Source organism: Coregonus lavaretus, assembly GCF_964263955.1.
Source record: "Coregonus lavaretus genome assembly, chromosome: 12".
NCBI lineage: Eukaryota > Metazoa > Chordata > Actinopteri > Salmoniformes > Salmonidae > Coregonus > Coregonus lavaretus.
Window position 1 is genome coordinate 46,820,647 of NC_139999.1, and position 26,234 is coordinate 46,846,880.

At 43.1% G+C, this 26,234-nt stretch overlaps 1 protein-coding gene across 2 annotated transcripts in view; it reads right to left on the reverse strand.

Moving 5' to 3' along the window:
• Positions 1–11,080: 11,080 nt before the first annotated feature.
• The window catches only part of LOC311138534 (DDB1- and CUL4-associated factor 12-like), a 38,082-nt gene continuing 22,928 nt past the window's right edge, over positions 11,081–26,234 (reverse strand). Inside the window, exons 5-10 of one of the 2 annotated variants that reach the window (XM_084173248.1) lie at positions 21,484–21,677; positions 21,306–21,371; positions 20,878–21,040; positions 17,557–17,568; positions 16,793–16,971; positions 11,081–12,839 (exon numbers count right to left, since the gene is read on the reverse strand). In XM_084173248.1, coding sequence (XP_084029374.1) covers positions 12,681–12,839; positions 16,793–16,971; positions 17,557–17,568; positions 20,878–21,040; positions 21,306–21,371; positions 21,484–21,677 — 773 coding nt within the window. In that variant the 3' untranslated portion in view covers positions 11,081–12,680. The remainder of the gene's footprint in view (positions 12,840–16,792; positions 16,972–17,556; positions 17,569–20,877; positions 21,041–21,305; positions 21,372–21,483; positions 21,678–26,234) is intronic. The other variant, XM_084173249.1, reaches the window with a different exon arrangement.

Below are 26,234 nucleotides of genomic sequence, written 5' to 3' on the forward strand. Positions count from 1 at the left end.
TACAGTATTATCGTTTATCTTAATGCAGAGCTACTTTGGTGAAACTCATTGCATTACAAAGGCAGTAATAAAGAATGGTATGTTATTGAAATGTTTTACATGCTTAGGTATAGTTCTCTGCAGGGATGGGAATTATAGTGTGAAAGAATGCGTTGTGTTTACGGTTACTGTATGTACTTGAGTTGCATTACATGCTTGCAAGAGACAAGTGACATCAATACATTTATTTATTTTTTACTCTGAATGTCATGAAATGCACCTTGTCCACGGCCAGGAGGCATATCCTATCCTTGATGGTCCTCAGCCAGGACCACCACTGGTCGATGAAGAGAGACAAACATCAGCTGCACCTGACCATCATGAATTTCTGCCCCAAAAAGGTAAAACAAGTACAGTTGAAGTCGGAAGTTTACATACACCTTAGCCAAATACATTTAAACTCAGTTTTTCACAATTCCTGACATTTAATCCTAGTAAAAATTCCTTGTCTTAGGTCAGTTAGCATCACCACTTTTTTTTAAGAATGTGACATTTCAGAATAATAGTAGAGAATGAATTATTTCAGCTTTTATTTATTTCATCACATTCCCAGTGGGTCAGTAGTTTACATACACTCAATTGGTATTTAGTAGCATTGCCTTTAAATTGTTTAACTTGGGTCAAACTTTTTGAGTAGCCTTCCACAAGCTTCCCACAATAAGTTGGGTGAATTTCTCATGACAGAGCAGATGTAACTGAGTCAGGTTTGTAGGCCTCCTTGCTCAGTTCTGCCCACAAATGTTCTATAGGATTGAGGTCAGGGTTTTGTGATGGCCACTCCAATACCTTGACTTTGTTGTCCTTAAGCCATTTTGCCACAACTTTGGAAGTATGCTTGGGGTCATTGTCCATTTGGAAGTCCCATTTGCGACCAAGCTTTAACTTCCTGACTGATGTCTTGAGATGTTGCTTCAATATATCCACATCATTTTCCTTCCTCATGATGCCATCTATTTTGTGAAGTGCACCAGTGCCTCCTGCAGCAAAGCACCCCCACAGCATGATGCTGCCACCCCTGTGCTTCATGGTTGGGATGGTGTTCTTCGGCTTGCAAGCCACCCCCCTTTTTCCTCCAAACATAACGATGGTCATTATGGCCAAACAGTTCTATTTTAGTTTCATCAGACCAGAGGACATTTCTCCAAAAAGTATGATCTTTGTCCCCATGTGCAGTTGCAAACCGTAGTCTGGCTTTTTTATGGCGGTTTTGGAGCAGTGGCTTCTTCCTTGCTGAGCGGCCTTTCAGGTTATGTCGATATAGGACTCATTTTACTGTGGATATAGATACTTTTGTACCTGTTTCCTCCAGCATCTTTACAAGGTCCTTTGCTGTTGTTCTGGGATTGATTTGCACTTTTCGCACCAAAGTACGTTCATCTCTAGGAGACAGAACACGTCTCCTTCTTGAGCGGTATGACGGCTGTGTGGTCCCATGGTGTTTATACTTGCGTACTATTGTTTGTACAGATGAACGTGGTACCTTCAGGCATTTGGAAATTGCTCCCAAGGATGAACCAGACTTGTGTAGGTCTACAATGGTCTTGGCTGATTTCTTTTGATTTTCTCATGATGTCAAGCAAAGAGGCACTGAGTTTGAAGGTAGGACTTGAAATGCATCCACAGGTACACCTCCAATTGACTCAAATTATGTCAATTAGCCTATCAGAAGCTTCTAAAGCCATGACAACATTTTCTGGAATTTTCTAAGCTGTTTAAAAGGCACAGTCAACTTAGTGTATGTAAACTTCTGACCCACTGGAATTGTGATACAGTGAATTATAAGTGAAATAATCTGTCTGTAAACAATTGTTGGAAAAATTACTTGTGTCATGCACAAAGTAGATGTCATAACCGACTTTGTGGAGTGGTTGAAAAACGAGTTTTAATGACTCCAACAAGTGTATGTAAACTTCCGACTTCAACTGTAGATTGTCACGCCTGCTCCCACTCCCCCATCATTACGCACACCTGTCACCATCGTTACGCGCATCAGCGCTCATTGGACTCACCTGGACTCCTTCCCTTTGTTAATTACCTCCCTTATATCTGTCTATTTCTCTGTTTGATCCCCTTGTGAGCATTGATTATCACCCTGTACTTGCTTCCCATCTCCCAGCGTCTGTCGAACCGAGATCGTCACATAGATGTGATCGATAGATACACTACCGGTCAAAAGTTTTAGAACACCTACTCATTCAAGGGTTTTTCTTTATTTTTACTATTTTCTACATTGTAGAATGATAGTGAAGACATCAAAACTATGAAATAACACATATGGAATCATGTAGTAACCAAAAAAGTGTTAAACAAATCAAAATATATTTTATATTTGAGATTCTTCAAATAACCACCCTTTGCCTTGTTGACAGCTTCGCACACTCTTGGCATTCTCTCAACCAGCTTCATGAGGTAGTCACCTGGAATGCATTTCAATTAACAGGTGTGCCTTCTTAAAAGTTCATTTGTGGAATTTCTTTCCTTAATGCGTTTGAGCCAATCAGTTGTGTTGTGACAAGGTAGGGGGTATACAGAAGATAGCCCTATTTGGTAAAAGACCAAGTCCATATTATGGCAAAAACAGCTCAAATAAGCAAAGAGAAATGACAGTCCATCATTACTTTAAGACACGAAGGTCAGTCAAATGGAAAATTTCAAGAACTTTGAATGTTTCTTCAGGTACTATGATGAAACTGGCTCTCATGAGGACTGCCACAGGAATGGAAGACCCAGAGTTACCTCTGCTGCAGAGGATAAGTTCATTACAGTTACCAGTCTCAGAACTTGCAGCCCAAATATATGCTTCACAGAGTTCAAGACATTAGACCGGTGGAAATTTGTACTTTGGTCTGGAGTCCAAATTTGAGATTCTTGGCTTTGTCATTATGGGGTATTGTGCATAGATTGATGAGGAAACAAAACAATTTAATTCATTTTAGAATAAGGCTGTAACGTAACAACATGTGGAGAAAGTAAAGGGGTCTGAATACTTTCCGAATGCGCTGAATGTTTCTGGTCTGGAGTCCAAATTGGAGATTTCTGGTTCCAACTGCCGTGTCTTTGTGAGACGTTGTGTATTTCCCATCGTAAAGCATGGAGGAGGAGGTGTTATGGTGTGGGGGTGCTTTGCTGGTGACACTGTCTGTGATTAATTTAGAATTCAAGGCACACTTATCCAGCATGGCTACCACAACATTCTGCAGCAATACGCCATCCCATCTGGTTTGGGCTTAGTGGGACTATCATTTGTTTTTCAACAGGACAATGACCCAACACACCTCCAGGCTGTGTAAGGGCTATTTTACCAAGAAGGAGAGTGATGGAGTGCTGCATCAGATGACCTGGCCTCTACAATCCCCCGACCTCAACCAAATTGAGATGGTTTAGTATGATTCGGACCTCAGAGTGAAGGAAAATCAGCCAACAAGTGCTCAGCATATGTGGGAACTCCTTCAAGACTGTTGGAAAAGCATTCCAGGTGAAGCTGGTTGAGAGAATGCCAAGAGAGTGCAACGCTGTCATCAAGGCAAAGGGTGGCTAATTTGAAGAATCTCAAATGTAACATATATTTTGATTTGTTTAACACTTTTTTGGTTACTACATGATTCCATATGTGTTATTTCATAGTTTTGATGTCTTCACTATTATTTTACAATGTAGAAAATAGTAAAAATAAAGAAAAACCCTTGAATGAGCAGGTGTGTCCAAATTTTTGAGAAATCCCTTGAATGAGCAGGTGTGTCCAAACCTTTGACTGGTACTATACATATTGTTATGAACCGGCTCGTAGCCCATAACAAAGAGGGAGATAACGTGGAGCTAGAGAAATGTTTTTTTTTTTTTTTCATAAAGTAAACTATATCCAAGTAACAATGGTGTGTGTAGTCAGTAGTGTAAGTGAGAGATGGTGATAATGAGGGGTGTTGAGAGGTGCTAAAACAAATGAACACAAAGAAGCCCCAAAATGCCACAACCAAAAACAACAGTGTGTCTGATGGAGAGTCTCTTCGATGTTTGGGGGAAAGGTGTATTTATACCCGGGACACACCCGAACCCAGGTGTGTCCCATTTCGCTGAGGACCCTCCCAGCTCCACCCACCAACATCCTATTAAGGAAAAAAGAGCAGAAAGAAAGAATATCGGCAGACGGAGTGGGAGGGTCGTCACAATATCCCAACCAGAAGTCATGGATTACAGGCAACATCCGTACTGAGCTAAAGGCTAGAGCTGCCGATTTCAAAGAGCGGGACACTAATCCGGATGCTTATAAGAAATCCCGCTACGACCTCTGACGAGCCATCAAACAGTCAAAACGTCAATACAGGACTAACATCGAATCCTACTACACCGACTGTGGCGCTCGTCGGATGTGGCAGGGCTTGCAAATTATCACTGATTACAAAGGGAAACCAAGCCGCAAGCTGCCCAGTTATGCAAGCGTACCAGACAAGCTAAATTCCATTTATGCTCGTCACTGACCCATGAATGAGAGCACCAGCTGTTCCGGACGACTGTGATCTCGCGCTCCGGGGCCGATGTGAGTAAGACCTTTAAACATGTTAACATTCACAAGGCCGCAGGGCCAGACGGATTACCAGGAAACATACTCAGAGCATGCCTTTACTGACATTTTCAAACTCTACCTTACCCAGTCTGTAATACATACATATTTCAAGCAGATCACCATAGTCCCTGTGCCCAAGAACACCAAGGTAACCTGTCTAAATGACTTTCGCCCCATAGCACTTACATCTGTAGCCATGAAATGCTTTGAAAAGCTGGTCATGGCTCCCATCAACACCATCATCCCAGACACACTGGACCCACTCCAATTCGCATACCGCCCCAACAGATCCACAGATGAAGCAATCTCTATTGCACTCCACACTGCCCTCTCCCACCTGGAAAAGAGGAACACCTACGTGAGTATACTGTTCATTGACTATAGCTCAGCGTTCAACACTATAATGCCCTCCAAGCTCATCACTAAGCTCCAGACCCTGGGACTGAACACCTCCCTCTGCAACTGGATCCTGGACGGGCCGCCCCCAGGTGGTGAGGGTAGGCAACAACACATCTGCCACGCTGATCCTCAACACGGGGGCCCATCAGGGGTACATGCTTAGTCCCCTCATGTACTCCCTGTTCACCCACAACTGCGTGACCGTGCACGACTGAAACACCATCATTAAGTTTGCTGACGACACAACGGTGTTTGGCCTGAACACCGACGACGATGAGACAGCCTATAGGGAGGTCAGTGACCTAGCAGTGTGGTGCCAGGACAACCTCTCCCTCAACATCTGCAAGACAAAGGAGCTGATCGTGGATTACAGGAAAGGGAGGGGCGAGCACGGCCCCATCCACATCGACAGGATTGTAGTGGAGCGGGTCGAGAGCTTTGGTGTCCACATCACTAAGGAATGATCATGGTCCACACACATCAACCCAGTTGTGAAGAAGGCACAACAACGCCTCTTTCCCGTCAGGAGGCTGAAAGATTCGGCATGAGCCCTCAGATCCTCAAAAGATTCTACAGCTGCACCCTTGAGAGCATTTAGACTGGCTGCCTCACCGCTTGGTATGGCAACTGCTTTGCATCCGACGGCAAGGTGCTACAGAGGGTGGTGTGTACGGCCAAGTACAGTGCCTTCGTAAAGTATTCAGATCCCTTGACTTTTTCCACATTTTGCTATGTTACAGCATTATTGTAAAATGGATTACATTTTTTACAAATCCTCAGCAATCTACACACAATAAATACCCCATAATGACAAGGTGAAAACAGGTTTAGAAATTTTTGCAAATAAAAAACAAATAAAAAACAGATACCTTACTTAAGTATTCAGACCCTTTGCTATGAAACTCCTCAGTAAAAGGCACATGACAGCCTGCTTGGAGTTTGCCAAAAGGAACCTGAAGACTCTCAGACCATGAGAAACAAGATTCTCTGGTCTGAAGAAACCAAGATTGAACTCTTTGGCCTGAATGCCAAGCGTCACGTCTGGAGGAAACCTGGCACCATCCATACGGTGAAGCACGGTGGTTGGCAGCATCATGCTGTGGGGGTATTTTTCAGCAGCAGGGACTGAGAGACTAGTCAGGATCGAGGCAAAGATGAATGGAGCAAAGTACAGCGAGATCCTTGATGAAAACCTGCTCCAGAGCGCTCAGGACCTCAGACTGGGGTTAACGTTCACATTCCAACAGGACAACGACCCTAAGCACACAGCCAAAACAACGCAGGAGTTGCTTCGGGACAAGTTCTGAATGTCCTTGAGTGGCCCAGCCAGAGGCCGGACTTGAACCCGATCGAACATCTCTGGAGAGACCTGAAAATAGCTGTGCAGCAACGCTCCCTATCCAACCTGACAGAGCTTGAGAGGATCTGCAGGGAAGAATGGGAGAAACTCCCCAAATACAGGTGTGCCAAGCTTGTAGCGTCATACCCAAGAAGACCAGGTCATAGCACTATCTCTGCTGCATCCCTAGTTATAAATTATGTGGTTAACTGTATGGATAAAAGGCAACATTGTGCTGCCCTCTTCATTGACCTGTCAAAGGCTTTCGATACTGTGGTTCACTCGCTGATAATTCAGAGGCTTTCCTCAATTGGCCTAGACCAGGCTGCATGTAACTGGTTTAAAAATTACTTGACAGATGGAACTCAATGTAAATCTACTGATGGCGTTAAATCAGGTTTCCTGGATATTACAAAAGGTGTTCCACAGGGGTCAATTCTGGGTCCTGTACTTCTTACTGTTTACATTAACAATATCGACTTGTCTGTAATAAAATCGTAACCTGCACTTGTATACCGATGATACTGTTGTGTATGCTATTGCCCCCACGGTTGACCAGGCTCTATCTGAACTACAGTCTGCATTCATTGTATTACAGAAAAACTTTATTGAACTGAAATTACTACTGAATGCAGGTAAAACTAAGTATATGTTGTTCTCTAGAGCGCATAAAAACAAGTCTAATGATTTAAGCATATGTACTTTGGATGGTGTCCATATTGATAGTGTCCGTGCTTACAAATATATGGGCATCTGGATAAATGAAAAGCTGTCGTTTAAAAAGCATGTTGATGAGTTTGTTAAGAAGCTGAGAATAAAAACGGGTTTCTTCTATAGAAATAGGTCTTGCCTCTCGCGAAATAGTAGAAAGCAGATTATTCAGTCGACGTTGCGATCGTTCCTAGACTATGGCGACATCAGCTATATGAATGCAGCAGCCACTTCATTAAAGCCGTTAGATGCAGTTTATCATAGCGCACTCCGCTTTATTACGGGCAACAATTTTAGTACTCATCACTGCATTCTCTACCAGAAAGTTGGGCCCTCTTGATGTCACGTAGGTTGATACATTGCTATGTTTTAATTCATAAAGCCCTTTTACAAAAAGTCCCACTGTACCTAACATCATTACTAAACTTTAGATATACGAGTTACCACACCCAGTCTCAGGGATGGCTAACTCTGAAAATTCCTTTGGTCTCTGAGTTAGGTAAATCAGCTTCAATCTACAAAATGTTCTTAAATTTGATGTTCTGGTGCCTCTAGGGCAATTCCGAAAGCTGATTGAGGACCTTATTACCGATGACAGTTTTTTTCTTTATTTCTGCTTGCATTTTGTATTTATATTTGATGTGTGTATTTTCTTTAATTTATGTAATTCAGGGCTCATCTGTAAAAAAGACCTTGGTCTCAATATGACTCCCTGATAAAATAAAGGTTAAATAAACATTTTTGTTCTGTGTACCTCAATTACTTCGCACACCTGCACATAAACTCGGTACTGGTGCCCCCTGTATAGAGCCAAGTTACCGTTACTCGTGCATTTATTCCTCGTGTTAATTATTTCTCTCTGCATTGTTGGGAAGGGCCTGTAAGTAAACATTTCACTGTTAGTCTACACCTGTTGTTTATGAAGCAGTGACAAATACATTTATATTTGCTCTTCTGGCAATTGTAGGCCTACTGCATGCATCGCTCAATGACCAGCCATTTGAGTAATGATAAATGCAGTGTTGCACACATCATGGCACAAACACAATTAAATAAACCACACAAACAGCAATATGAAATAAGAGAAATATTACATCAATATACTTTTTATTGAATCATTTTCTTTAAAGATTAAATAGGGTGTTTTGAGTGTTGTTGATATCATACAATATCCTCAGGTTTAGTCATTTGTAAAAAACATTGAGGTGTGTATAAAATAGGTCACCACCAAAGTAAAGGCAAGGGTCAGTCCACACACCACCTCGAACATATACATAGAAATGTATGCATTTCACACATACATACACATTTACATATCAAACACACTTTAAAAGTGATGGTTATTTGTTCAACTTATGGTCGTAATTGGGGTCTCGTTTTTGTTCTCGCATTATCATGAAAACTCTTAAGAAAAGTTCCATGTAAAATAGCTAAATAATGTCAGCAAACAACAGTCTTTCACAGAAAGACTAGAGAAAGGCAACAAATTAACTCAAATCTACCCTGCCCTTTACACACAAGGAAAAGAGCAGCTACACTCATCCCTTGATACACAAAAAAAAAAGTATAAGAACCAACTGACAAAACGATTGTGCCTCTAGAGGTAATCAACTCCAACCCCTACGCACTTGTCCAGGGCCCGGTTTCCCGATAGCAATGGAACTTAATGTTTTAACGATGCAGCTTTCCTACAACGGCCGAAGATGTAACATGAGTTTCCCAAAACACCAAGCAGAGAGAACGTTCGCTAAGTGCGTCGTTGAGGCATGTGTTGACACGGATAGGATCGAAATAAAGACTGTTCTGCTCTCGGATCCGCATTCTCCCTTTCAAATCTTACCGTAACATTCAAATTATTCCACAATACTGACAATGGATGAGCTCCTATTAGAGATCACCTATGGCTACAAACATCGAGGCAGATTATTTTCATGCTTACCCAATAATAATACACTAAATCAAGATTTGAAAAAATGGGCCTCCTGAGCGGCGCAGTGGTCTAAGGCACTGCATCGCAGTGCTTGAGGAGTCACTACAGACCCGGGTTCGATCCCAGGCTGTGTCACAGCCGGACGTGACCGGGAGACCCATGAGGCGGCGCACAATTGGCCCAGCGTCGTCCGGGTTAGGGGAGGGTTTGACTGGCCGGGATTTCCTTGTCCCATCGCGCTCTAGCGACTCCTTGTGGCGGGCCGGACGCCGGCAAGCTGACTTCGGTCACCAGTTGTACGGTGTTTCCTCCGACACATTGGTGCGGCTGTCTTCCGGGTTAAGCGAGCAGTGCGGCATGGCAGGGTCGTGTTTCGGAGGACGCATGGCTCTCGACCTTCGCCTCTCCTGAGTCCGTAGGGGAGTTGCAGCGATGGGACAAGACTAACTACCAATTGGGGAGAAAAAGGGGTAAAAGTACAATAATAATAAAATAATTTTAAAAATGATATCATTGCGCAAATGTAGGCTACACATTAAATATATTCAGGCAAAATTTTGACAGTGTACAAATAGCTAAATAACAAAACTCAATTGACAAGAAATGTATTTCAATATCATTTAAATATATAGGTAGGTCTATATGTATCCTATACTGTATTCATCTTTTAATACAGTCATCTCTGTTTTCATTTGAAGCATCTTATATCCTTTGCTTGTTTGTAACAATTGCAAAGACATTGGCAACTTTGTATTTGTAGTCGCATTAGTTCTGAAGTTATCAGTGGTCACAGAAAGACAAACATCTTGATTTTGTGTTTAGCGGAGATCTGTGTATAAAAACAATTGAAGCGGAAGGGCAAAAAAAGCATTTAACAACACGCTTAGCTGTTCTAGTGGTCTGAGGCAGTCGTTAAATAACTACCCTTTTCTTGTGCAACTTTAGTAACAATGGTATTGGGAAACGGGTCGGACATTTAATGATGCTCCTACGACGGTTCTAACAATGAACCAAGCCTTAACATGCTTTTGGGAAACCGGGCCCAGACCTGTTACTATTGGGAATGTCTTAGGCCACGTGGAGTTGTTGCCCTTTTGCTATCAGAGGGTGAAGGGAATCCCTGGACAACCACTGCCATGAATGGACCACAAACTGGGGGAAGAACCAGAAGACACTGCGTTCCACATGGGACTGGCGTTGAATGCCCCTGCCTTAGACCATAGCTAAGGGTGATAGTGAGAGGGGGGGGGAAATAAATAAAGCTAATAGTAATAATAACAACAACAAGTGTACGTTTTCCAAATTAGTCAGAATCTAAATAAAATAAGCATTCTCCATGATTATTCAGAGCAGAACATCTATGTGGCATTTAGTATCTACAGTCATCACTCCTTTACATCAGTCAAAAAAAAAAGGAAAGTGACCACCGCTATCTGATTGGTTGTACTCATCCACAGCTTCTTCTCACCTCACGTCTGATTAGATAGTTTTTCATCGCTACGGCTCTTATTGGCTGCCATGGCACAGGGTGGTCCCGTACCAGTCAATGAGCATGTCCTCTCTAAGTTTCTTAGAAAAGTGTAAGTATTCTCCTGTTCGTTCCATCCTTCAGAACTTATTGTCATTTATATCCCCCCACCCCCCACCCTCTCTTTTTTATATTGCCGTCCGTTTTGGAGAGAGAAGGGAAGGGGAACAGTAAGGAGAGTGTCCCGAATGTCCATGCAAGGAAACTGTCGATGCCAGCAGGCAACTTTCCTCAGGGAAAAAAAAACAGAGTCCAATCCATGGGGTGTATGCGAATGTTGAAAATTGTAATAAAACTTTACACTTTCATTTGAGTTTCTCAGAAGTGGACCTCCCAGCTTGCTACAACATCACTGGTTAATCATCAAAATATACAGTGCATTCGAAAAGTATTCAGACCCCTTGACCTTTTCCACATTTTGTTACGTTACAGCCTTTTTCTAAAATGTATTCAATCATTTTTTTTTTCATCAATCTACACACAATAGCCTATAATGACAAAATGAAAACAGAGTTTTAGAAATTTTAGCAAAATGTATATATATATATATATATATATATATATAATAAAAAACAGAAATACCTTATTTACTTAAGTATTCAGACCTTTCGCTATGAGATTCGAAATTGAGCTCAGGTGCATCCTGTTTCCATTGATCATCCTTGAGATGTTTCTACAACTTGGAGTCAACCTGTGGTAAATTCAGTTGATTGGACATGATTTGGAAAGGCACACACCTGTCTATATAAGGTCCCACAGTTGACAGTGCATGTCAGAGCAAAAACCAAGCCATGAGGTTGAATGAATTGTCCGTAGAGCTCAGAGATAGGATTGTGTCGAGACACAGATCTGGGGAAGGATACAAAAAAATGTCTGCAGCATTCAAAGTCCCGAAGAACACAGTGGCTTCAATCTTTCTTAAATGGAAGAAGTTTGGAACCACCAAGACTCTTCCTAGGGCGGCCAAACTGAGCAATCGGGGGGGAAGGGCCTTGGTCAGGGAGGTGACCAAGAACCCGATGGTCACTGACAGAGCTCTAGAGTTCCTCTGTGGAAATGGGAGAACCTTCCAGAAGGACAACCATCTCTGCAGCACTCCACCAATCAGGCCTTTATGGTAGAGTGGCCAGACGGAAGCCACTCCTCAGGAAAAGGCACGAGAGCCTGCTTGGAGTTTGCCAAAAAGCACCTGAAGACTCTCAGACCATGAGAAGCAAGTCTGATGAAACCAAGATTGAATTATTTGGCCTGAATGCAAAGCGTCACGTCTGGAGGAAACCTGGCATGCGGTGGGGATGTTTTTCAGCGGCAGGGAGACTAGTCAGGATCGAGGGAAAGATGAATGGAGCAAAGTACAGAGAGATCCTTGATGCAAACCTGCTCCAGAGCGCTCAGGACCTCAGACTGGGGGCGAACGTACACCTTCCAACAAGACAACGACCCTAAGCACACAGCCAAGACAATGCAGGAGTGGCTTCGGGACAAGTCTCTGAATGCCCTTTAGTGGCCCAGCCAGAGTCTGGACTTGAACCTGATCGAACATCTCTGGAGAGACCTGAAAATAGCTGTGCAGCGACGCTCCCCATCTAACCTGACAGAGCTTGAGAGGATCTGCAGAGAATAATGGGAGAAACTCCCCAAATACAGGTGTGCCAAGCTTGTAGCGTCATACCCAAGAAGACTTGAGGCTGTAATCGCTGCCAAAGGTGCTTCAACAAATTACTGAGTAAAGGGTCTGAATACTTATGTAAATGTGATATTACAGTTTTTAATTTTAATAAATTAGCAAAAAAATTCTAAAAACCTGTTTTTGCTTTGTCATTATGGGGTATTGTGTGTAGATTGATGAAGGTAAAAAAAAAAAATTTGAATCCATTTTAGAGTAAGGCTGTAACGTAACAAAATGTGGGAAAAGTCAAGGGGTCTGAATACTTTCCGAATGCACTGTATCTAAAACAAAGGGGGAGCAGAGACTAGGGAACTGAAAGAAGACAGGACAAAGTGCAAGGGAGGATGAAGGGATGCAACAAAGAGGTGGTGACAAGATGGTGGGGAGGGGGGGAGGGAGGGACAAGACTGAAGGGATGACTAAGTGAGTAACACCAAAAGGAGGAGCAGAGGGGGGGACTGTGGTGGGGTAAGGAGAAATGGCGAGACATTGGATGAGAGAAGGCTAGCTCCAGAGGCCTGCGTAGTTGCCGTGAAGGCCCGAGCACAGCGGTCCGCCGGCCACAAACAGCTTGGTGCCAGAGTCGTCGTAGCAGTGTGTGTACACAGCGTTGGGGAACGAGTTAATGTCCGAGAAGTAGCTCCGCCACGTCTCGTCGTGATTCTGGGGGAAGAGAGAGAGAAACAGGTGTGAGAGAAGGAGGGGGTGACAGGATGGCAAAAGAACGGAGGAAGAGAACACTGAGGGAGAAATTAGAATTGCCGTTTTGTGCTAGCATCTTGTCCAGGCAGGTCCAAGACAGACTAACCACTGAGGTGAGGTGTCACAACAGTTTACTGCCAGAATGTTAAAATATATCCTTTATTAGTTTATTGCAACGTTTGACCAGAAGGTCTTAGTTTTCGACCCAGCTTTCCACCAAAATTACAGATTATTTTTGTGTAAATCTTAAATCAGCTTTTCATAAATATGTTCCGTTTCATGACAGTGTTGTCAACTGTTTAAATCTATAAATGCTATGCCATGTCATTATGGAGACATATGTTGAACAGAAATATAAACATGCAACAACTTGAAAGATTTTACTGAGCTACAGTTCATATAAAGAAATCAGTCAATTCAAATCAATTCATTAGGCTCTAATCACATGACTGGGAAAACAGATACGCATCTGTTGGTCACAGATTCAGTTGAAGTCGGAAGTTTACATACACTTAGGTTTGAGTCATTAAAACTCGTTTTTCAACCACTCCACAAATTTCTTGTTAAAAAACTATAGTTTCGGCAAGTCGGTTAGGACATCTACTTTGTGCATGACACAAGTAATTTTTCCAACAATTGTTTACAGACAGATTATTTCACTTATAATTCACTGTATCACAATTCAAGTGGGTCAGAAGTTTACATACACTAAGTTGACTGTGCCTTTAAACAGCTTGGAAAATTCCAGAAAATTATGTCATGGCTTTAGAAGCTGATAGGCTAATTGACATCATTTGAGTCAATTGGAGGTGTACCTGTGGATGTATTTCAAGGCCTACCTTCAAACTCAGTGCCTCTTTGCTTGACATCATGGGAAAATCAAAAGAAATCAGCCAAGACCTCAGGAAAAAAAATTGTAGACCACAAGTCTGGTTCATCTTTGGGAGCAATTTTCAAACGCCTGAAGGTACCGTGTTCATCTGTACAAACAATAGTACGCAAGTATAAACACCATGGGACCACGCAGCCGTCATACTGCTCAGGAAGTAGACGCGTTCTGTCTCCTAGAGATGAACGTACTTTGGTGCGAAAAGTGCAAATCAATCCCAGAACAACAGCAAAGGACCTTGTGAAGATGCTGGAGGAAACGGGTACAAAAGTATCTATGTCCACAGTATAACGAGTCCTATATCGACGTAACCTGAAAGGCCGCTCAGCAAGGAAGAAGCCACTGCTCCAAAACCGCCATAAAAAAGCCAGACTACGGTTTGCAACTGCACATGGTGACAAAGATCGTACTTTTTGGAGAAATGTCCTCTGGTCTGATGAAACAAAAATATAACTGTTTGGCCATAATGACCATCGTTATGTTTGGAGGAAAAAGGGGAACGCTTGCAAGCCGAAGAACACCATCCCAACCGTGAAGCACGGGGGTGGCAGCATCATGCTGTGGGGGTGCTTTGCTGCAGGAGGGACTGGTGCACTTCACAAAATAGATGGCATCACGAGGAAGGAAAATTATGTGGATATATTGAAGCAACATCTCAAGACATCAGTCAGGAAGTTAAAGCTTGGTTGCAAATGGGACTTCCAAATGGACAATGACCCCAAGCATACTTCCAAAGTTGTGGCAAAATGGCTTAAGGACAACAAAGTCAAAGTATTGGAGTGGCCATCACAAAGCCCTGACCTCAATCCTATAGAAAATGTGTGGGCAGAACTGAAAAAGCATGTGCGAGCAAGGAGGCCTACAAACCGGACTCAGTTACACCAGCTCTGTCAAAAGAAATGGGCCTAAATTCACCCAACTTATTGTGGGAAGCTTGTGGAAGGCTACCCGAAAAGTTTGACCCAAGTTACACAATTTAAAGACAATGCTACCAAATACTAATTGACTGTTTGTAAACTTCTGACCTACTGGGAAAGTGATGAAATAAATAAAAGCTGAAATAAATCTCTCTCTACTATTATTCTGACATTTCACATTCTTAAAATAAAATGGTGATCCTAACTGACCAAAGACAGGGAATTGTTACTAGGATTACATGTCAGGAATTGTGAAAAACTGAGTTTAAATGTATTTGGCTAAGGTTTATGTAAACTTCCGACTTCAACTGTACCTTAAAAAAAAGGTAGGGGCATGGATCAGAAAACCAGTCAGTATATGGTGTGAGCACCATTTGCCTCATACAGCGTGACATCTCATTCGCATGGAGTTGATCAGGCTGTTGACTGTGGCCTGTGGGAATGTTGTCCCACTTCTCTTCAATGGCTGTGCGAAGTGGCTGGATATTGGCAAGAACTGGAACACGCTGCTGTACACGTCGATCCAGAGCATCCCAAACATACTCAATGGGTGACATGTCTGGTGAGTATGCAGGCCATGGAATAACTGGGACATTTTCAGTTTCCCGGAATTCAAATTGCCATCGATAAAATGCAATTGTGTTCATTGTCCGTAGTTTATGCTTGCCTATACCATTGCCCCACTAGAACCATGGGGCACTCTGTTCAAAACATTGACATCAGCAAACCGCTCCCCCACACGACACCATACACGCTGTCTGCCATCTGCCCGGTACAGTTGAAACCAAGATTCATCCATGAAGAGCACACTTCTCCAGCGTGCCAGTGGCCATCGAAGGTGAGCATTTGCCCACAAGTCTGTTACGACGCCGAACTGCAAATCAGGTCAAGACCCTGGTGAGGACGACGAGCACGCATATTAGCTTCCCTGAGACTGTTTCTGACAGTTTGTGCAAAATTCCTCGGTTGTGCAAGCCCACAGTTTCCTTAGCTGTCCGGATGGCTGGTCTCAGACGATCCCGTGAGTGAAGAAGCCCGATGTGGAGGTCCTGGGCTGGCGTGGTTACACGTGTTCTGCGGTTGTGAGGCCGGTTGGACTACTAACAAATTCTCTAAAACGACGTTGGAGTTGGCTTATGGTAGAGAAGTTAACAAATTCTCTGGCAACAGCTCTGGTGGACATTCCTGCAGTCAGCATGCCAATTGCATGCTCCCTCAAAACTTGAGACATCGGTTGCATTCTTTTAATTTGTAATTTTCTACCCCTTTTTCTCCCCAATTTCGTGATTTTCAATTGGTAGTCACAGTCTTGTCCAATCGCAGCAACTCCCGTACGGACTCGGGAGATGCGAAGGTCAAGAGCCATGCGTCCTCCGAAATACAACCCTGTCAAGCCGCACTGCTTCTTGACACACTGCTTGCTTAACCCAGAAGCCAGCCGCACTAATGTGTCGGAGGAAACATCATACAACTGGCGACCATGTCAGCATGCATGCGCCCGGCCCGCCACAGGAGTCACTAGAGCGCAATGGGACAAGGACATCCCGGCCGGCCAAACCCTCCCCTAACCCGGACGACGCTGGGCCAATTGTCCGTCACCTCATGGGTCTCCCGGTCGCGGCCGGCTGCGACACAGCCCGGGATCGAGCTCGGATCGAACCCAGATCTGTAGTGACGCCTCAAGTACTGCAGTGCCTTGGGCCTCCCATGTGGCACAGCTGTCTATCTGTGGCATTTTGTTGTGTGACAAAACTGCACATTTTATAGTGGCCTTTTATTGTCCCCAGCACAAGTTGCACCTATGTTATGATCATACTGTTTAATCAGCTTCTTGATATGCCACACGTCAGGTGGATGGATTATCTTGGTAAAAAAGACATGCTCACTAACAGGGACGTAAACAAATGTGTGCACAAAATTAGAGATAAATAAGCTTTTTGTGCGTATGGAACATTTCTGGGTTCTTTTATTTCAGCTCATGAAACATGGGACCGACACTTTATATTTTGCGTTAATATTTTTTTCAGTATAGTAATAGCAGGACACTTCAAGTTGAAAGTTCCTAAGAGGGGTATACATTACAAAGTGGAATAACAAATAAAGCGTACCAGCCAGCCCTTCCCTGTGGTGAGTTTAAGGATCCCCTCTCCTGGGCGCTGACGGAACCCGCTGGCCGGGCTGGAAGGGTCCTCCAAGAACCTCTGGGCTCTGATGTCATAGAAGAGCAGAGAGCCCTGTCCCGTGCCCACTGTCACTATGTGCTCATAGAAACTCACAGAGCGGATGCCTTGGAACGAGAGCACACACACAGACAAGTTAAACCTCGCTTTTAATAGCTTCATAAAGTAAAAAAAAAAAAAAGCTATCACTAATTTCCCGTTCAAAAGTACTGCCTCTGCACTTGTTTGTAATGCCGCATTCAAATGCTCCTCGGAATCTCGTATTTCCCGACATGAGTGCTTTCAAGTGCTTTTGAAGTCGAAAGAACCCTTCAACCAATGAGATTTTAGCTAGCTAATGTTGCTAATAATAATTTAGCTAGCTTTCTGAAGTTGACAATACAACCAAACTAGCTACATTATTCACATTAAAATAATGTACCAATAATGTCAATTGCTTTGTTTTATCTTTGGTTGAAAAGGTGAAAGGCCAGTGATGAAATGCCACATGTCGTTAACTCGGGTATCTTAATTTTCTCCCGACTTTCCCACTCGTAATCCCGACTTGGAAGGCCATTCAAGTGACATTTCTGAGTCGGAAACTCCTATTTCCCGATAATTCCGACACCACTTGAAGGCAGCATAAGTGCAGGGCGGGTCTTGGCGAATGTTTGGGTTTTGTTTTGCTTCTTGGTGGAATGTGTTTGTGGTACCTCGTGTTGCCTCTGGAGAAATGAAATGAAATGAAAGTTACAGAATGTTGACACAATGTGTGTATGTATGCTATTGTGTTCTTTATATACAGTGTATTCTGAAAGTTCAGACCCCTTCACTTTTTCCAGAAAAGTTTACGTTACAGCCTTATTCTAAAACGGTATCAATTGTTTTTTTTTCCCCCTCATCAATCTACACACAACGCCCCATAATGACAAAGCGAAAACAGGTTTAGAAAATTTTGCAAATTTCTTAAGAATAAAAAACTGAAATACCTTATTTACATAAGTATTCAGTCTTTTTTTTAGGGGGGGGGGGGGGGGGTAGATCAGCTTTAATATTGCAGATAGATTGTAACTTCCATCAATGTAATTGTCTGCATCACTTCCAATCCCCCATACGTATTTTTTTCTTGCAAATATATATATATATACACATATATATATATATATACACATACACACACACACACACACACACACACACACACACACACATATAAATACATATCCTTTAAAAAAATGTATTTCCATTTATTACTTTCCAACCCTTCCCTAATTGGAGTAAACTAGTGAACAACAAAGCTTAGGCCTCTACTTCAAGCTTATACACATATATATATATATATATATATATATATTTATTTTATGGACACAGGCAATTTTACAATAATTCTATTTTGTTTGTTTTTACTCCTGAACTTCCTCTACCCTCAACCTCTCCGATCCTTTTCATGATGTCCATCCCGTTTGCTTCTATATGCCATATCTTTCTAACTGTGCTCTTTCACAAAAGCTCTCAACCTATAACCTATACACTTATTATGGACACAGTATGCTTTACATTAGTTATCTTATTGTTATTAGTTGTTAGTTGTTATTAGTCCCATCCTTCAACACCACCCATCTATCTCTTTACACCATCGATGTTGGATTTCTATTTGCCATATATTTTTCAACTGTACTGTGATGTTTTACAAAAGTTCGGAACCCTTCTATTCTCATTGTTTCTACAGATTGTAAATTAAAAATACATATTTTTGCTAAAAGTAGTTTATTATTGATCGATTGACTATGACTTTTCAGATCACCCAGTAGTGCTATCTGCAGGGTTAGCTTCAGGTAAATATTGCAATCCTTTAGCCATTCCTGGACCTGTGTCCAAAAACAAGCTACAAATGGATAGTACCAAAACAAATGATCTAATGATTCTGTCTCTTCGCAGCAAAATCTGCAGCGCTGGGAAGATTGTATCCCCCATATAAATAACATTCTATTGGTAGCAAGAATTTTGTATAATAATTTAAATTGAAAAATTCTAAGTTTTGAATCCGGCGTCGTTTTGCGTATCAGTTCATAAACACTATGCCATGGAATCGGTACGTCAAAAATCTCTTCCCAACTATTTTGGTCCTTAAATGAAACTGGTATACTTTTTTATTTATCACAATTTTCTTTAACCAATTATATTATTTAATGCAGGGCCGACAGACAAGTTTCTTACTTTTCCCCCCTTCCACTTTCTTCTTCCATTTTTGCGGTAATGCTGCAATTATTTGGTTGGAATTTTGGGTAGAGCAGACATTTCCATATGTTTTTGTTAGCTGCATGTGTGACATAACTCCACCAGTCCTACCTATGATATCATTTACGAAGATTATGCCTTTTTAAAACATTTTCTTTTAAATAATGTTTTATCAATTAGTATATTTGAGTTTAACCACAATTTTGTTGCATTATTTGTTCTGTCATTTCTGGAGGATTATATTGAAATTGCAACCAACTTTCTATGGCTTGTTTTAGAAATAGTGATATTTGGGAGATGATTTACTTTTCAAATAAATGAAAGTGAGAGGTTGTAATCTGAATAAAGGGAAAAAGGCCATTCTTGAAAATTGGGTGAGACAATCTTACTAATTTGCGAGAGAACCAGTTCGGATTTAAGTATACATTTTGTATGAACTGAAGCTTTTAGTGATAGGTCATATGCCTTAATATTGAATAATTTCTGTCCTCCGAATTCATATTCATTATAGAAATAGGCCCGTTTAATTTTGTCTGGCTTGCCGTTCCAAATAAAATGGAATCTTTTTTTCTCATATAATTTAAAAAACTGTTCGCTAGGCGTAGGTAAGACCATAAGCAAATAGGTAAACTGGGATAATACTAAAGAGTTAAATCAGGGTGAGTTTTCCACAAATTGACAGGTATTTACCTTTCCATAGTAGCAAGATCTTATCTATTTTTGCTAACTTTCTATTATTTTTTTTGGGAGTGAGATCATTTATTTCATTTGGGATATGTATTTCGAGAATATCCACATCACCATCAGACCATTTTATTGGTAAACTACATGGTAATGTAAAAATTGTATTTTTTAGTGATCTAATACGTAATATAGTACATTTATCATAATTTGGTTGTAATCCAGAGAGGTTAGAAAATGTACTAGATCTAGATTCTCTATGAGGCTGTGGAGGGATTCAAGTTGTGGATTTAAAAGAAAACATAAATCCTCAGTGTACAATGACACCTTTGTTTCTGAGAAATAGCCATTATTTACTATTTTACACCTAGGGTTACTATACATGATTGTAACCCATTTTATAAGAGATTCTCCAAAATTGAAATGCTCCAGGCATTTATATATAAACCCCAGTCGTACTTTATCAAATGCCTTTTCAAATTCTGCTATGAATAGCAGGCCTGGTTTCCCAGATTTTTCATAGTGTTCTATTGTTTCCAGTACTTGTGGTCCTCTGTAGCTCAATTGGTAGAGCATGGCGCTTGTAATGCCAGGGTAGTGGGTTCGATCCCCGGGACCACCCATACGTAAAAATGTATGCACACATGACTAAGTCGCTTTGGATAAAAGCGTCTGCTAAATGGCATATTATATTATATATATTATCTCCAATGTATCGTCCATCAATCAATCAATCAAATCAGATTCCAAACTCTCCACCATGGCCAAGACCAAAGAGCATTCATACCCAAGAAGACTCGAGGCTGTAATTGCTGCCAAAGGTGCTTCAAAAAAGTACTGAGTAAAGGGTCTGAATACTTATGTAAATGCAATATATTTTTTGTGTATATATATATAATATATATACACACACATACACACATACGCAAACATTTCTATATACGGAAAATAAACTATTTCATCCATTTTAGAATAAGGCTTTAACGTAACAAAACATGGAAAAAGTCAAGGGGTATGAATACTTTCCGAATGCACTGTATCCATAAATGCACCCGTTATATATATATAATGTTTGTGTCGGTATCAAACAGTGTAGTGTGGTGTCAATTCCTCACCGCTTCCTCTCTCCCGGGAACTGACTGATTTGATGTTGTGAGTGGGCTGCCGGGGGTCCAGGAAGGACACATGGGCCTGAGAGCCCACTGCGTACACCGACCAGTCCTGACCGTACGCCAGACACACATTCTCCTTGCAGTGAGGCAGCTTCGTGGACAGCAGCTATGGACAACAGATACACAGGCTTGGTAGACAGGGTTGGGCATATTGCTAGACAAGGCTAAGGACAAACACGCATACGCACACAATCGTCTTGATCAGAAACGTTTGTGGTATGTGAGGACATTCAACAAAATGCAGGAGGGCTCAACACTGACTTATGAGGACACCAACTGAGTCTTCATAATCTCTAATGTCCCCAAGCACACAGTCACAGAACCAAGCAAGCATTGATAAGCAGAGCGGACCCAGAGATATTAAAACCGACCTTGCTCAAGTTTTGCTCTGCCTTCCAAAGGTGAAAATAGCCATCCAGGGACACTGCACCAAGCTCCTGAGAGAAGGTGAGAAGACATAGCATGTAGGTCCCAATTACAACACTGATTTGTACTAGGGAACAAAGGCAGTGGTTTGTCTCAGAGGGCTTGGAGGGAGGTGTGGCTGACCTTGTGGTTGTTGTTGAAGGCCAGGGCCCGCACTTTGCAGTTGTACGGGTTAGTGTATTCCTTGGGGATGTCCTTCAGGGCACGGTGGGAGATGTGAGAGTAGCAGGGGACCCCCTCCTCATCCTGCTGTCTCATAGCCTGGTTCAGCACCTGTTCGGATACCTCCCACAGCCCCATGGAACCGTCCCGGGACCCTGGGGAGTAGCAGCATATTGACTGGTTGGTGGATTTCATCTGGAGACATTATATACATGAAAAACACTCGAGGATGAACAATAGTTTGAAGTTCTCCCGATGGCAATTTGTCACTTCAAATCTAATTTTATTGGTCACATGCGCCGAATACAACAGGTGTAGACTTTACTGTGAAATGCTTGCTTACGAGCTCTTCCCAATGACGCAGAGAAAAAAATTAATTAAAAAAATAGTAACATGAGGAATAAAATACAAAAGAATGAAGCTATAGACAGGGAGTACCAGTACCAGATCAATGTGCAGGGGTACGAGGTATTTGAGGTAGATATGTACATAAAGGGAGGGTTAAGTGACTAGGTATCAGAATAGATAAGTGTAAGAATAAAGAACATAGTAGCAGCAGCATATGATGAGTGTGTGTTGTGTCGGTATGTGTGTGTGTGCGCGTATGTAGTCTATGTGAATGTGTGTGGGTTTCGTGTGAGTGTGTATACACTATACATATAAAAATGTGGACACCCCTTCAAATGAGTGGATTCAGCCATTTCAGCCACACCTGTCGCTGACAGGTCTATAAAATGAAGTACACAGCCATGCAATCTCCATAGACAAACATTGGCAGTAGAATGGCCTTACTGAAAACGTCAGTGACTTTCAACGTGGCACCGTCATAGGATGCCACCTTTCCAACAAGTCAGTTCGTCAAATTTCAACCCTGCTAGAGCTGTCCCAGTCAACTGTAAGTGCTGTTATTTTGAAGCGGAAGCGTCTAGGAGCAACAACGGCTCAGCCGCGACGTGGTAGGCCACACAAGCTCACAGAATGGGTCCGCCAAGTGCTAAAGGGCGTAGAGCGGAAAAATAGTCAGTCCTCGGTTGCAACACCCATATGTAACTCTGCGTTGTTGTTTTTAATCGTACTGCTTTGCTTTATCTTGGCCAGGTCGCAGTTGTAAATGAGAACTTGTTCTCAACTGGCTTACCTGGTTAAAGAAAGGTTAAATAAAAATAAACACTCACTACCGAGTTCCAAACTGCTTCTGGAAGCAACGTCAGTACAATAACTGTTCGTCGGGAGCTTCATGAAATGGGTTTCCATGGCCGAGCACTTACAAGCCTAAGATCACCATGTGCAATGTCAAGTGTCGGCTGGAGTGGTGCAAAGCTCGCCGGACTCTGGAGCAGTGGAAACGCGTTCTCTGCAGTAATGAATCACGCTTCACCATCTGGCAGTCCGACAGACAAATCTGGGTTTAGCGGATGCCAGGAGAAAGCTACCTACCCGAATGCATAGTGCCAACTGTAAAGTTTGGTGGAGGAGGAATAATGGTCTGGGGCTTTTTAATGGTTCGGGCTAGGCCCCTTAGTTCCAGTCAAGGGAAATCTTAATGCCACAGCATACAATTACATTCTAGATGATTCTGTGCTTCCAACTTTGTGGCAACAGATTGGGGAAGGCCCAAACTGGTCCATACAGAAATGGTTTGCCGAGATTGGTGTGGAAGAACTTGACTGGCCTGCACAGAGCCCTGACCTCAACCCCATCGAACACCTTTGGGATGAATTGGAACGCCGACTGCGAGCCAGGCCTAATCACCAACCTCACAAATGCTCGTAGCTGAATGGAAGTCCCAGCAGCAATGTTCCAACATCTAGTAGAAAGCCTTCCCAGAGGAGTGGAGGCTGTTACAGCAGCAAAGGGGGGACCAACTCCATAATAATGCCCATGATTTTTGAATGAGATGTTTGACGATCAGGTGTCCACATACTTTTGGTCATGTAGTGTATAGTCTTGTGAGTGTGCATAGAGTCACTGCAAGATAGGGTCAATGCAGATAGTCCATTGAACTATTAAGAAGTCTTATGGCTTGGGGGTAGAATCTGTCTCCGAGCCCGTTGGCCCGAGAGCCGATGCTCCGGTACTGTTTGCCAGACGGTAGCAGAGTGAACAGTCAATGGCTTGGGTGGCTGAAGTTCTTGGCAATTTTTCGGGTCTTCCTCTGACACCGCCTGATATAGAAGTCCTGGATGGCAGGGAACTCGGCCCAGTGATTTACTTTGCGGTCGAGGGCGGTGCATTTGCCATACCAAGCGGTGATGCAGACAGTCAAGATGCTCTCGATGGTGCAGCTGTAGAACTTTGAGGATCCATGGGCCCATTCATAATCTTTTCAGCCTCCTGGGGGGGGAAGAGGCGTTTCACAACTGGGTGTGTGTGGACCATGTTAAGTCCTTAGTGATGTGGATGCCAAAGAACTTGAAGCTCCCGACCCGCTCCACTACAGCCCTGTATTTCTCTTGTTGTCCACAATCAGCTCCAGGGTCTTAGTGATGTTGAGGGAGAGGTTGTTGTCCTGGCACCACATTGCCAAGTCTCTGACCTCCTCCCTGTAGGCTGTTTCACGATCGGTGATCAGGCCTACCACCGCCGTGTCATCAGAAAACTTGATGGTATTGTAGTTGTGGCTGGCCACACAATCGTGGTTGAACAGGGAGTACAGGAGGGGACTAAGCACGCACCCCTGAGGTGCCCTTGTGTTGAGGGTCAGCGTGGCAGAGGTGTTGTTGCCTACCCTCACCAACTGCGGCCGGCCCGTCAGGTAGTCCAGGATCCAGTTGGAGAGGGAGGTGTTCAATCCCAGGGTCCCAAGCTTGGTGATTAGGTAGGAGGGGACTACGGTGTTGAACGCTGAGCTGTAGTCTATGAACAGCACTCTCACAAATACTGAACAAAAATATAAAACGCAACATGTAAAGTGTTGGTCCCATGTTTCATGAGAAAAAAATACAAAAGATCCCAGAAATTGTCCATATGCACAAAAAGCTTATTTCTCTCAAATTGTGTACAAAATACATCCCTATTAGTGAGCATTTCTCTTTTGCCAAGATAATCCATCCATCTGACAGGTGTGGCATATCAAGAAGCTGATTAAACAGCATGATCATTACACAGGTGCACCTTGTACTGGGGACAATAAAAGGCCACCCAAATGTGCAGTTTTGTCACACAACACAAAGCCACAGATGCCTCAAGTTTTGAGGGAGCGTGCAATTGGCATGCTGACAGCAGGAATGTCCACCAGAGTTGTTGCCAGAGAATGTAATGTTAATTTCTCTACCATAAGCTGCCTCAAATGTTGTTTTAGAGAATTTGGCACTACGTCCAACCGGCCTCACAACCACGTGTAACCACGCCAGCCCAGGGCCTCCACATCCTGCTTCCTCACCTGCGAGATCGTATGAGACCAGTCACCCGGACAGCTGATGAAACTGTGGATTTGCACAAACTAAGAATTTCTGCACAACTGCCAGAAATGGTCTCAGGGAAGCTCGTCTATTTAACAGTCTGATGGCCTTGAGATAGAAGCCGTTTTTCAGTCTCTTTGTCCCAGTTTTGCTGTACCTGTACTGACCTCGCCTTCTGGATGATAGCGGGATGAACAGGCTGTGGCTCGGGTGGCTGAGGTCCTTGATGATCTTCTTGGCCTTCCTGTGACACCGGGTGCTGTAGATGTCGTGGAGGGCAGGCAGTGTGCCTCCGGTGATGCGTGGGTAGACCGTAACACTCTCTGGAGAGCCCTGCGGTTGCAGACGGTGCAGTTGCCGTACCAGGTGGTGATACAGCCTGACAGGATGCCCTCAATGGTGCATCTGTAAAAGTTAGTGAGGGTCTTAGGGGCCAAGCCAAATTTCTTCAGCCATCTTCACCACACCGTCTGCGTGGGTGGACCATTTCAGATTGTCAGTGGTGTGTATGCCGAGGAACTTGAAGCTTTTCACCTTCTCCACTGATTTACCGTCAATGTGGATGGGGGCGTGCTCCCTCTGCTGTCTCCTGAAGTACACAATCAGCTCTTTCGTTTTTGTTGGGGGAGAGGTTATTTTCCTGGCACCTCTCCTCCAGGGCCCTCACCTCCACCCTGTAGGCTGTCTCATTGTTGTTGGTAATCAGATCTACCACTGTTGTGTCGTCTGCATACTTGATGATTGAGTTGGAGGCGTGCGTGGCCACACAGTCATTGGTGAACAGGGAAAACAGGGGAGGCTGAGCACGCACCTTTCCAGGACCCAGTTGCAAAGTTTGGGTTCAGACCCAGAGCCCCAAGCTTAATGATGAGCTTGGAGGGTACCCTGGTGTTGAAGGCTGAGCTGTAATAAATGAACAGCATTCTTACATACACTCCCGGTCAAAAGTTTTAGAACACCTACTCATTCAAGGGTTTTTCTTTATTTTTATTTTTTGGTTACTACATGATTCCATATGTGTCATTTCATAGTTTTGATATCTTCACTATTATTCTACAATGTAGAAAATAGTAAAAATAAAGAAAAACCCTTGAATGAGTAGGTGTTCTAAAACTTTTGACCAGTAGTGTAGGTATTCCTCTTGTCCAGATGGGATAGGGCAGTGTGCAGTGCGATTGCATTATCCGTGGATCTATTGGGGTGGTATGCAAACTGCAGTGGGCCTAGGGCAGGGGTGTCAAACGTCCGGCCCGCGGGCCGGATCAGGCCCGCAAACGGGTTTAATCCGGCCTGCGAGATGATAAAAAAACA